This window comes from Saccopteryx leptura, chromosome 12 (assembly GCF_036850995.1).
Source record: "Saccopteryx leptura isolate mSacLep1 chromosome 12, mSacLep1_pri_phased_curated, whole genome shotgun sequence".
In the NCBI taxonomy this organism is placed as follows: Eukaryota; Metazoa; Chordata; class Mammalia; order Chiroptera; family Emballonuridae; genus Saccopteryx; species Saccopteryx leptura.
Window position 1 is genome coordinate 32,393,244 of NC_089514.1, and position 13,047 is coordinate 32,406,290.

At 34.6% G+C, this 13,047-nt stretch overlaps 1 protein-coding gene across 10 annotated transcripts in view; it reads right to left on the minus strand.

The window, feature by feature from the left end:
- The window catches only part of PPP1R9A (protein phosphatase 1 regulatory subunit 9A), a 293,914-nt gene that overhangs the window by 90,418 nt on the left and 190,449 nt on the right, over positions 1-13,047 (minus strand). For all 10 annotated transcript variants that reach the window (XM_066353671.1, XM_066353670.1, XM_066353672.1 and 7 more), the window contains exon 5: positions 7,595-7,699. In XM_066353671.1, the coding sequence (XP_066209768.1) occupies positions 7,595-7,699 (105 nt within the window). The remainder of the gene's footprint in view (positions 1-7,594; positions 7,700-13,047) is intronic.

A 13,047-nucleotide genomic window follows, 5' to 3' on the forward strand; every position in this document is an offset into this window, starting at 1 on the left:
GAGTTACCTTGGTGCATTAGTCAAAAATCAATTGTTTATGTCTAGTCTACATTAGAACTCCCCATTCTGTTCTATTAATCTATACTTCTACTCTTGTGCCCCAACTTAACTTCTATAATTAGTGTAGCTTTCAGTCAGCGAAAGACCTCAACTTTGTTCTTTTTAAAAATATATCAATTTCTAAAAAAAAAAAAAAGGCCTTGTGAGATTTTCATTGAGATTGTGTTTAATTTGCAGATTTGGAGAGAAAATTGAAATCTTAACAATATCGGGTATTTTGATCCAAAAAACATGGTCTAGTTCATCACTCATTTAGATTGTCTTTATTTTCTTGCAGAATAATTTTACTCAATAGTTAATATATTATATATCAGGTTATCCCTAAGTATTTTGTGTTTTTGATGTTATGAATGCTATTAAATCTGAATTTTCATTCTTTGTTGTTGCTAGTATGTAGAAATAGAATTGATTTCTGTACATCAACCTATCTCCTGAAACCTTGCTTGACTCACGTATTAGTTCTAGTAGCATCTTTTGTAGATTCTTAGGATTTTCTACATAGATGGCCATGTTATCTGTGAATAAAGTTTTACTTCTTCCTTTTCAATCTCTGTGTTTACCACTTCTTACTCTTGCTTCACTGAGTGAAAGCTGGCCGTGGCCTCCAGTACAATGCTGAATAGAAGTGGTGAAAGTGGACATACTTGCATTGTCCTGATACTAAGGGAAAAAGCATTTGGTTAGATGCTAGTTATCACATTGAGAAAACTCCTTTATATTTCAAGTTTCCTGAGCATTTTTAAAATCATATCTGCTCAGATGAACATATGAAACATATGGTTTTTCTCCACTATACTATTAGTATGGAAAATTCCATAGGTTAAATTTCAAACATTAAATCAAACATGCATTCCAAAGATGTTACTTGGCCATAAATTATTATGCTTTATATCTTTCTGACTTCAATCTGCTACAATTCTGTTGAGGATTTTATATCTATGTTCATAAGGAATATTGGGATGTAATTTTTATTTTAATGCCTTTTTGATATGACAGTAATGCTGAACTCATCAGTGTTGCTCAGATGTGTCCCCTCTTCTGTGATCTGGAAGAGTTTATACAGAATTGATATTATTTCTCCCTCTAATGTTTGGTAAGATTCATCAATGAACAAACTGGAACTGAAATTTTCTTTGCTGAAAGTTTTAACTGTATATTCATCTTCATACACACACACACACACACACATACACATATGCATACATTTTTTTCTTCAGTGAGCTGGGTGCTTTTTCATAGTATTGTCTTCTTAGAAATTTAACCAAATATCCTTCATAATATTGGCTAATCCTTATTATTGTTATCAAATCTCTAATAATGTCCTCTCTTTTATTCTAACTTGTATCTTCTTCTGACATGAAATACCCTAAAATATATAGACATTTTATCTTTCCTTGTTTTTCTGAGTCAAGAATTCAGGAGAGGCTTGACTGGGCAGTTCTGGCTTGGAACTTCTCACAAAGTTCCATCAAAGGTTGACTGGGGCTGCAGTCATATGACGGCTTTACTATGGCGGAAGGGTTTTCTTCCAGAGCGCCTTCTTCACATGGCTGGCAAGCGGGTACCTGTTTTGGGCAGGCCAAAGTTCTTCCCTCCAGAGACTGTCTGAATGTCTTCTCAACATGGCAGTGGAATTTCTTCAGAGCTGGTGGTCCAAAACACCAAGGAAGAAGCCATGCACTTTACAGACTAGCCTCAGAAGTCATACACCATTGCTTCCTCACACAGACTAGACAGGAGTCAATGTGGGAGAGTTTTAAACTAGACAGGTGACATCAGGAGCAAAGGACCACTAGAGGATCACTAGATGAATGCTGTATAAAAGACATGGTCATGTAATAGAGCTTGACTTGGGGTTTAGACAAAAATAGTATAATATGACACTCGTTTTTATTGCTATAGAATTTAATATTTTGACTTTTTTGTTAATGTGTATCCATTTCTTTTATTTTAAAAAGTTCAAAAGTATTTTAAATAGGCCCTGGCCGGTTGGCTCAGCGGTAGAGCGTCGGCCTGGCATGCGGGGGACCCGGGTTCGATTCCCGGCCAGGGCACATAGGAGAAGCGCCCATTTGCTTCTCCACCCCCACCCCCTCCTTCCTCTCTGTCTCTCTTTTCCCCTCCCGCAGCCAAGGCTCCATTGGAGCAAAGATGGCCCGGGCGCTGGGGATGGCTCCTTGGCCTCTGCCCCAGGCGCTAGAGTGGCTCTGGTCTCGGCAGAGCAACCCCCCTGGAGGGGCAGAGCATCGCCCCTGGTGGGCGTGCCGGGTGGATCCCGGACGGGCGCATGCGGGAGTCTGTCTGACTGTCTCTCCCCGTCCAGCTTCAGAAAAATACAAAAAAAAAAAAAAGAAAAGAAAAGAAAAAAAAAAAGTATTTTAAATAAATGAAAGAGAAAAATGAGACACAGGTAAAATTTTTTAAAAATCACAAAGATTAGAAAGTCAAGAATAAAGTTATACAAATTCATACACAAGATGCTGTGCTTTTTTAGGAAATGGCTGTAAAATTGACTTTTGGATTTCTAGAAATCATGAATATCTACGAAGTGATCAGAGTTTTCAGAAAAAAGTAATAATAGCTAATACTTCATTGAATTGTAACTGTTTCTAGGCATTTTGATAAACACATAACATGTATTAACTCATTTAATATTCATCACAAATCTATGGGATAGATACTATCATGATACCAATTTTACATATGGATAAAATGAGTTACAGGGAGATTTAAACATTTCCATAAACTGATGCATTTGATAAAGTGTTAAATCAGAATTTAAATCTATAAAGTCTGCAGTTATATAGAAAGGTAATTATAGCTGGTACTAAGAGAAGAGATAGATACCTATGAATACATTATATATTGTTTATAGCTTGTAACAGAATCAGCCTCTGATTTTTACCTCTGTGCTACCTCTACTATAATTCAAAATAAACATTTTTCCTCTTGTCCACAACAATATAACACAAGAGATTGAGCAAAATGTCTAAATTTTGATAATCTCTGGCAAAACATCACAGAAGGCTAAATTCTAGATCCAAAAATAATGGAAGGTGGTTTTGTATAACAATGAATTATTCTGTCAATATCTAGCGATTCCCACTTTCTTTCCATAGCTATAAAACCAGTGATTATTAGCTTTTGAACTGCTTCCTATTATTTTTCTAATGAATTAATAGTTTCGAGTTTAAAATGATCTTTTCCATAACTAAACATGGAGGATCTTTTCAGGATCTTTAAGAATATCATCATTTAGTGTGTTCTAATGTAAAAATGAACTGTGAATAGGTAGATAAATCTGCTGACACAAATGAACTAAATATAAACTATTTAAATTATTTTGTATATAATACAGGATCTGACAATGATAACTAAACTTTATTTTAATTTTTTTTTTTTTTTTTTTGTATTTTTCTGAAGCTGGAAACGGGGAGAGACAGACAGACTCCCGCATGCGCCCGACCGGGATCCACCCGGCACGCCCACCAGGGGTGACGCTCTGCCCACCAGGGGGCGATGCTCTGCCCCTTCAAGGGCATCGCTCTGCTGCTACCAGAGCCACTCTAGCGCCTGGGGCAGAGGCCAAGGAGCCATCCCCAGCGCCCGGGTTATCTTTGATCCAATGGAGCCTCGCTGCGGGAGGGGAAGAGAGAGAGAGAGGAAGGAGAGGGAGAGGGGGAGGGGTGGAGAAGCAGATGGGCACTTCTCCTGTGTGCCCTGGCCGGCAATCGAACCCAGGACTTCTGCACGCCAGGCCGACGCTCTACCACTGAGCCAACCGGCCAGGGCCTATTTTAATTTTTTAACTATATTATATTTGACAAGTTACATTCTATCAACCACAAAGAGATCATATGTTTTTAAAGAACTGTTACATTTTCTTTTAGGTTTCACTAGGTAATATTGAGATGCATAATAAAGACATACTAAATAGTATGACTCTAAAGTCAAAATTCAAAGGCGTTTAAAGTAAATGTGTTATGCAAAACTTGTAATATAGACGAGTTAACCTCCAGTCATTCTGGATTGACCAAGTGCTTATCTCCAGAGTTGCCTAGGGCATAGGGCTCAACCTCGGTCATAGTTATGAAACGTACTAAACAGGGATAAACAATGTTTCGCAAACATGGGTCTATTAGTAGTTTTAATGCAGGGCATACCAGCCTGTCAGATTGCTTGGTGATAATAACTGGATGTATTACTTCTACCTGGGTTTGGTGACGTCTGGAGGTTTTCAACAGTTGAGCTGTCACGTAGGAAATGTATACCTACCTGGACAATTCACAAAGACACTACTACCACACACAGACTTTGGGCTTTTTGGTTCCAAGGTGCTACATGAACATGTCATGGTGGATTAAAAGCTGGAGAGAAACACATCCTAGGGGACCCAGTGGAAGGATGATAAAGAAAAACATGTCTGAGTCCTCTAGACCCACCCCTTGGTCCTATCTTTCTCCCACTGTTGCTGTGTTGCATCATTTCTGAATATGAACTGAGTCCTGTGAGTCCTTTCCCTAATCGATTACCTAAAGCAATTAACATGGTATAAGCACAGTACTCATAGTCAGTACTCAATTTAAGTGATGCCAGTAAAATAGATGAAGTAATAATCATCTACCGATGCTCTGAGCCAGGCCTGGGCTTTCCACACCCAGGAAACAAGAAGAGGTTTGAGCTGAACCACTTCTTCAAAATGGCCTAATATGCTTACCTCCTATAAACGCTGTAGGATTAAAAAACATACATTCCCTTGGAGTTATATTAAAATACTTGTGTTATGAGATCTCTAGTGTGTTTACAATGGTATATTAATAGAGTCTTCATTAGTACTATAGATTTATCAACTCAGGTATAGCAATTCAGAAGTTAATAAAATAAAGCAAACTAAGAACTCAAATAAAAAATGATTTTCAATTAGTGTGGATGAAGTCACAGAACTCCATTGTGTGAGTTTGAGTGATATCCAAATGTTGACATCGATTTCCTATACATTTTTGGAAAATAATTTAAAAACTTGATCTCCAATACTTAAAAAGCACTGTACAAATCTCAATTTTAATTTTCTCATCACCATGAGCTTATGTTTGCCCTTCCTGGCTCTTTAAAGCCATGAGTTCCAACAAATTTCTCCCAGATCTGTGCTTAGTGGTTAAAAAACATACAAACTAACTTTAGTTACTTTTAGATGCACTTAAAAAAATAAATTTTAGTAGCCACTGAATGCGGTAGCTAAGTTACCAACAAATAAGAAATATAGAACCATAAATATTTTAAATCCTCAGTTTTAAACAGTTCATTAAAACTACAGGTCTAGATTTTGGATCCTGTTTTTATATAAACAATTTATAAATAACTACCACATAAAATGTATTCAGGTGACTCAAATATTATTTTTAATAATTTAAAATTGAGGAAAGACTTTTTTCCCCTTACATTTAATTAATTAAGATCCTGGCTTACATACTTTTAGTCAATTAAGACCCAGGGTTAAATAATTTGGAGGGACAAAAGTGGCTAAAGGTCCCATTTTGACATCAAGAGTATTGCAAAGTGAATTGGGAAATAAGATGTATGCCTTTAAAAATGAAAGTAGAATGTTCTGTAACCTCAAGGTCAAAAAAGTGGAATGAATGGTTAGTGTACCAGGAAGAAGAGATAACTCGGGACAATGAGGTCAAGGAGGACTCCTTGGAGGGAAAAGAATCTGAAATATGTTCCTCCAGATAAGTAGGTTCTAAACAGAATATTTAAAATGGCAAAAATGACAGAGAGAAAGGCACAAAAAAAAAAAATTCACAAGTCACATTGGTGGACGATGACTACACTAGTCTGATGGCACCAGACCATGAACAGAGGAAGAAGTAAATGACAAGATTCTGTGATGAAGATTTTTAATACCGGGATAAAGAGCTTAGATCCTGCCCAGAGTGGATGGCTGCTGAAGGTTTTTGGGGAAGAGAGGGACGTGATGGGTGCAGAAGCACTATTTCTACCCACCTGTCTTAGTTGCACTGCTAGAATCACACAGAATGAGTCAACAACTTTTTCTGATAACTCTTCATATATTTGAATACTGCTATTATGTTCTTCTATCAGGGGTAAGATTGGGAAGGGCAATTTCGAAAAGGGAGAGATTGTAATCAGGGAGAGCAAACGAGACGCCTTCGGCAATTTGTACAAGGCTTGAAATGATAACAGCACAAAATTATAAAGAGAAAGAAAGGAATGACTATAATTTCACGTAACTACAAACTACTTTCTGGATGAAAAATGTTTTTATAAGTTGAATGTGTATTTTATTTCACTTTTAAATTCACTTTAAAGCCTAATAGGCAGCTTGAAAACCAAGTTCTGTATAGACTCAGGAAAGTGCTGTCTCAACAACTAAGAGCAATCTTCAGAGACCACTGCATTTACTAAGGGGGCAGAATGGTTTGTCCTGTTCTCTTTCCAGTTCTCTTACATTCTTTCTCAGGATTGTGACATGCCTGAAGCATAAACACAGGACCCATAAAAGTCATGGAGGTTGCATTTCTTAAACATTCTCCTTTCAGCATGAAAGGTGTTTTCCAACTAAAAATGTCTATAATTCTGAATTAAACTCATGCTTGTGTGACATAAAATATGTTGCAATGAAATCATAATTTAACCCTTTTAATCCAATTAACTCATCAGTGTTTTCAGAAAAGTTGGCCATTTCATTTTGATTACATTAAAACACTTTCATAATTATACACACTAAATAATGTCCCCTTACGTATTCTTTTATAGGGATTTTGGGAAAATATAAGACATGAGCAATACTATAAATATATTAAAAAATAAATATCCAATGACCAAATAAAACCAATTTTATATTTTGACCTTCATTGGCTCAGGAATACTTTTTATTCGTTTTCCAAGCTATTATTTTCAGAACTCCAGGATTGAATATAAATTTCAAGATCTAAAAGAATGAATTCTCGGTCCTATTAAATCGGAAAAGTTACAGTTTACCAAAGAGTAGTTTTACTTGTTTCTTTAAAACAATAAAAAGAATTTCTTAAATGCATTTATTAACTCATTCTGCCTACTTGTCTAAACAATATGTATTATTGAATATATATATACTTATTTTCATTTCAGTATACTGTGTAACTGGTTTTATTTAAAAGATTTGAGGCCTAAAGTCATATTAATTGAGGATATAACTAGAAATTCTATCTTCCTTGCAATTCTTACACTAACATAGCTCCTTGCCATAAGGCACACTAACATAGCTCAATAATGAAAAACCATAGCGATTCACACTGTATACTCCGTATCTTCATGTCTTTCTAAAATAATCGTAATTTTTAGTTTTAAATTACATTCAAATGAACTAATTAAAATAAAGGACAAATTAAAAACTAAAAGCAAGTTTTTAACATTTAGATAGAATTCCCATTGTAATTACATATATTTATAGATATAATCATAAAATAACTTAAGTTTAACAAACTATCAAGTAACCAAATTGTGCATATATGATACGAAGCCCCAGGTTTACCTGACGTTGCCCTTGGTGTTTCTGAGAACCGTGGCAGCAAAGTTCTGTGTGACTCCCACCAAGCTGGTTCCATCCACTTCGACAATCTGGTCATTGACTTGTATTCTTTGGGAAGAGGGAAAATATTACCCACAATTAATATTTCTGATGATACATTGCCATCCACATTAAATGAGTTGACAAGTTATTGGATTTTTAAGATACTTATATCGATACAAAATTTGTCTTTTATATATAAGCTCCAGATCTTAGACAAATGCTAAATGTTTTTGAATGAGTGTTTTGAAGAATAGAAATACACAATACTAAATGAAGACATTAGGCTCACCCACATCCATATTCCTATCACAAATAATTGATAACTGTGAAGGTATGACACATTTATATCTTCTTTTTTTGTCCTTAAAAATTAGTTAAAACATAGCAGGTCCAGCTGAAATATGCTTTGAGTCTCATACCTAGTCTGACCTCTCCTCGCCAAGAAAAAACAAGAAATGCAGGGGATTCTTCACATATATAAATTCATATATATGTTTACACATAAACACTCACATATATATAAATCCATACATATATACACGCACACAAAGGTATATATTTAGTTCATAGAAAATACTAAGTACTTTCATAAATCTTATATTCTAGTAACTTACAAAAACTTTAAGTGTGCTAGACACTTAAGAAAAAAAAATCCTTTTTATAAACTGCTAGAAGCTCAGAAATATTTTTTATAAGAGCCCAAGGTCATGCAATGAAAGTGAGTCTTTGGACAAATAAGACTAATAATTTAAGTTAAAAATACACAGCTTAAAACATGATTTTTGTACTTAATTATCTCCAAAGCATAGCTTTTAATACTGTATAGGATAAGCATTATAAAATTTTTATTGAAAACAGAAGCTCAAAATCGTGTATTAACTGTCCCTGTTCATTATGTTTTTTGAGAAAATGTCTTTTTGGCTTTGGCTTAGAGATTATAGATCCTGAATCCAAAACATTTGTCTAGTAATTTTATGGTTACACACATATGTGTCTTTAATAAAGAACTAGTTACTTATGCTTCAGTCTAAAGGAAAACATTTTAAAGCATTTCCAGTTACTATCATCAATTATCAAATTAGCATGTGCTAATTTTATAGAATATTTAAAGTTATAAATGTAATATATGTCAAGGTTAAAAATTTGGAAAATATGAAAATATATAAAGAAATTAAAAATCTCATGTAATCCAACCATCTAGAGTTAACTACTATTAAGAGTATGCTAGTGGGATCTGGCTGAGTAGCTCAGTTGGTTAGAACATCGTCCTGATATGCCAAGGTTGTGGGTTCAATCCCTGGGCAGGGTGCATACACAAATCAATTGATACATTCATAAATAAATGGAACAAATCAACATTTTTCTTTCTCTTTCTCCCTCTATCCCTTCCTCTTTCTAAAATCAATTTTCAAAAAGATTATGCTGGTGAATCACCTTCCAAATATTTTTCTTACTTAACAAAATTAGGATTTTTGAATGTATAGTTTTGCAGTGTTTTATACTTTATTAATCAAGACAATATTCGTTGAGTGTTAATATATGTCAGGCCATGTGCTATGTATGCTCTTTATATTTTACATGTTATTTAGTGCTGCTAGTTGCCCTGATTTGGCTTTGGCTTAGAGATTATAGATCCTGAATCCAAAACATTTTGTCTAGAAATTTTAGGGTTACACACATATTATTCTTATTTCTGTTCTACATATGAAGAAATTTGGCTTCTCTTTTATAGTCATATCAAATAAGAGGTAGAGCCTGGCTGTGAACCTCAGATATTAATTCCACAGCAGATACTGAAATAATATATTATATCATCATATCATTAAACATTTCTTTATAAGACATTAAGGATATATTATCCTGTAGTTTAATACTTATTTTACATATTGTTATACTACACAGTACGTTGTTCCAAGGTGTTGATCTAGTTAGCATTTTTATATCAAAAATTATTGTGAATATCTCTGATTATTTCTCTGAAATTATTTCCTAGGAGTGAAATTACTGTGTCAAGGTGCATTACATCTTTTTTTTTTTTTATTTTTTTTTTTTTAAAAGGTAATCAAAATACTTTTTTTATTTTTTTAATGGGGTGACATCAATAAATCAGGATACATATATTCAAAGATAACAAGTCCAGGTTATCTTGTCGTTCAATTATGTTGCATACCCACCACCCAAAGTCAGATTGTCCTCTGTCACCTTCTATCTTGTTTTCTTTGTGCCCCTCCCCACCCCCTATCCCTCTCCCATTCCCCCCTCCCCCCCGTAACCACCACACTCTTATAAATGTCTCTTAGTTTCACTATTATGTCCCACCTACGTATGGAATAATACAGTTCCTGTTTTTTTCTGATTTACTTATTTCGCTTCGTATCATGTTATCAAGATCCCACCATTTTGCTGTAAATGTTCTGATGTCATCATTTCTTATGGCTGAGTAGTATTCCATAGTGTATATGTGCCACATCTTCTTTATCCAGTCATCTATTGATGGGCTTTTTGGTTGTTTCCATGTCCTGGCCACTGTGAACAATGCTGCAATAAACATGGGGCTGCATGTGTCTTTACGTATCAATGTTTCTGAGTTTTTGGGATATATACCCAGTAGAGGGATTGCTGGGTCATAAGGTAGTTCTATTTTCAGTTTTTTGAGGAACCACCATACTTTCTTCCATAATGGTTGTACTACTTTACATTCCCACCAACAGTGTATGAGGGTTCCTTTTTCTCCACAGCCTCTCCAACATTTGCTGTTACCTGACTTGCTAATAACAGCTAATCGAACAGGTGTGAGGTGGTATCTCATTGCCGTTTTGATTTGCATTTCTCTAATAGCTAAAGAAGATGAGCATCTTTTCATATATCTGTTGGCCATTTGTATTTCTTCCTGGGAGAAGTGTCTATTCATATCCTCTTCCCATTTTTTTATTGGATTGTTTGTTTGTTGTTGAGTTTTATGAGTTCTTTGTATATTTTGAATATTAGGCCCTTATCTGAGCTGTCGTTTGAAAAAATCATTTCCCATTTAGTTGGCTTTCTGTTTATTTTGTTATCAGTTTCTCTTGCTGAGCAAAAACTTCTTAGTCTGATGTAGTCCCATTCATTAATTTTTGCCTTCACTTCTCTTGCCATTGGAGTCAAATTCATAAAATGCTCTTTAAAACCCAGGTCCCTGAGTTGAGTACCTATGTCTTCTTCTATGTACTTAATTGTTTCAGGTCTTATGTTTAGATCTTTGATCCATTTTGAGTTAATTTTTGTACAGGGGGAGAGACTGTAGTCCAGTTTCATTCTTTTGCATGTGGCTTTCCAGTTTTCCCAGCACCATTTATTGAAGAGGCTTTCTTTTCTCCATTGTGTGTTGTTGGCCCCTTTATCAAAAATTATTTGACTATATATATGTGGTTTTATTTCTGGACTTTCTATTCTGTTCCATTGGTCTGAGTGTCTATTTTTCTGCCAATACCATGCTGTTTTGATTGTCGTGGCCCTATAATAGAGTTTGAAGTCTGGTATTGAAATGCCCCCAGCTTCATTCTTTTTCTTTAGGATTGCTTTGGCTATTCGGGGTTTTTTATAGTTCCATATAAATCTGATGATTTTTTGCTCTATTTCTTTAAAAAATGTCATTGGAAGTTTGATGGGAATTGCATTAAATTTGTATATTGCTTTGGGTAATATAGCCATCTTGATTATATTTATTCTTCCTAGCCAAGAACAAGGTATATTCTTCCATCTAATTATATCTTTTTCGATTTCCCTTAACAATGGTTTATAGTTTTCATTATATAAGTCCTTTACATTCTTTGTTATGTTTATTCCTAAGTATTTTATTTTTTTTTTTGCAATCGTGAAGGGGATTATTCTTTTGAGTTCCTTCTCAGTTGTTTCATTGTTGGCATATAGAAAGGCTATTGACTTCTGTATGTTAATTTTGTATCCTGCGACCTTACTGTATTGGCTTATTGTTTCTAGTAGTCTTTTTGTGGATTCTTTGGGGTTTTCGATGTATAGTATCATATCATCTGCAAAAAGTGATACCTTTACTTCTTCTTTTCCGACATGGATGCCTTTTATTTCTTTGTCTTGTCTGATTGCTCTGGCTAGAACCTCTAGTACCACATTAAATAAGAGTGGAGAGAGTGGACAACCCTGTCTTGTTCCTGATTTAAGGGGGAAAGCCTTCAGTTTAGTGCCATTTAATATGATGTTAGCTGATGGTTTATCATATATGGCCTTTATCATGTTGAGATATTTTCCTTCTATACCCATTTTGTTGAGAGTCTTAAACATAAAATTGTGTTGTATTTTATCGAAAGCCTTTTCTGCGTCTATTGATAAGATCATGTGGTTTTTGTTCTTTGTTTTGTTGATATGGTGTATTACATTAACCGTTTTACGTATGTTGAACCATCCTTGAGATTCTGGGATGAATCCCACTTGATCATGATGTATTATTTTTTTAATATGTTGTTGTATTCGATTTGCTAGTATTTTGTTTAGTATTTTAGCATCTGTATTCATTAGAGATATTGGTCTGTAGTTTTCTTTTTTTGTGCCATCCTTGCCTGGTTTTGGTATGAGGGTTATGTTGGCTTCGTAAAATGTGTTTGGAAGTATTGCTTCTTCTTCAATTTTTTGGAAGACTTTGAGTAGAATAGGAACCAAGTCTTCTTTGAATGTTTGATAAAATTCGCTGGTATAGCCGTCAGGGCCTGGACTTTTATTTTTGGGGAGGTTTTTAATGGTTTTTTCTATTTCTTCTCTACTAATAGGTCTGTTTAGGCTTTCTGCTTCTTCTTGACTCAGTCTAGGAAGGTTGTATTTTTCTAGGAATTTATCCATTTCTTCTAGGTTGTTGAATTTAGTGGCATAAAGTTTTTCATAGTATTCTACAATAATTCTTTGTATATCTACGGTGTCCGTGGTGATTTCTCCTCTTTAATTTTGGATTTTGTTTATATGAGTTCTTTCTCTTTTTTCCTTGGTAAGTCTTGCCAAGGGTTTGTCAATTTTGTTGATCTTTTCAAAGAACCAGCTCCTTGTTCTATTAATTTTTTCTATAGTTTTTCTGTTCTCTAATTCATTTATTTCTGCTCTGATTTTTATTATCTCCTTTCTTCGGCTGGTTTTGGGTTGTCTTTGTTCTTCTTTTTCTAGTTCCTTAAGGTGGGAAGTTAAGTGGTTCACTTGGGCTCTCTCTTGTTTGTTCATATATGCCTGAAGTGATATGAACTTCCCTCTTATCACTGCTTTTGCTGCATCCCATAGATTCTGATATGTCGTATTGTCATTTTCATTAGTCTGTATATATCTTTTGATCTCTGCACTTATTTCTTCTTTGACCCATTCATTTTTTAAAAGTATGTTGTTTAGTTTCCACATTTTTGGGGGATTTTTTTCCTCTTTTT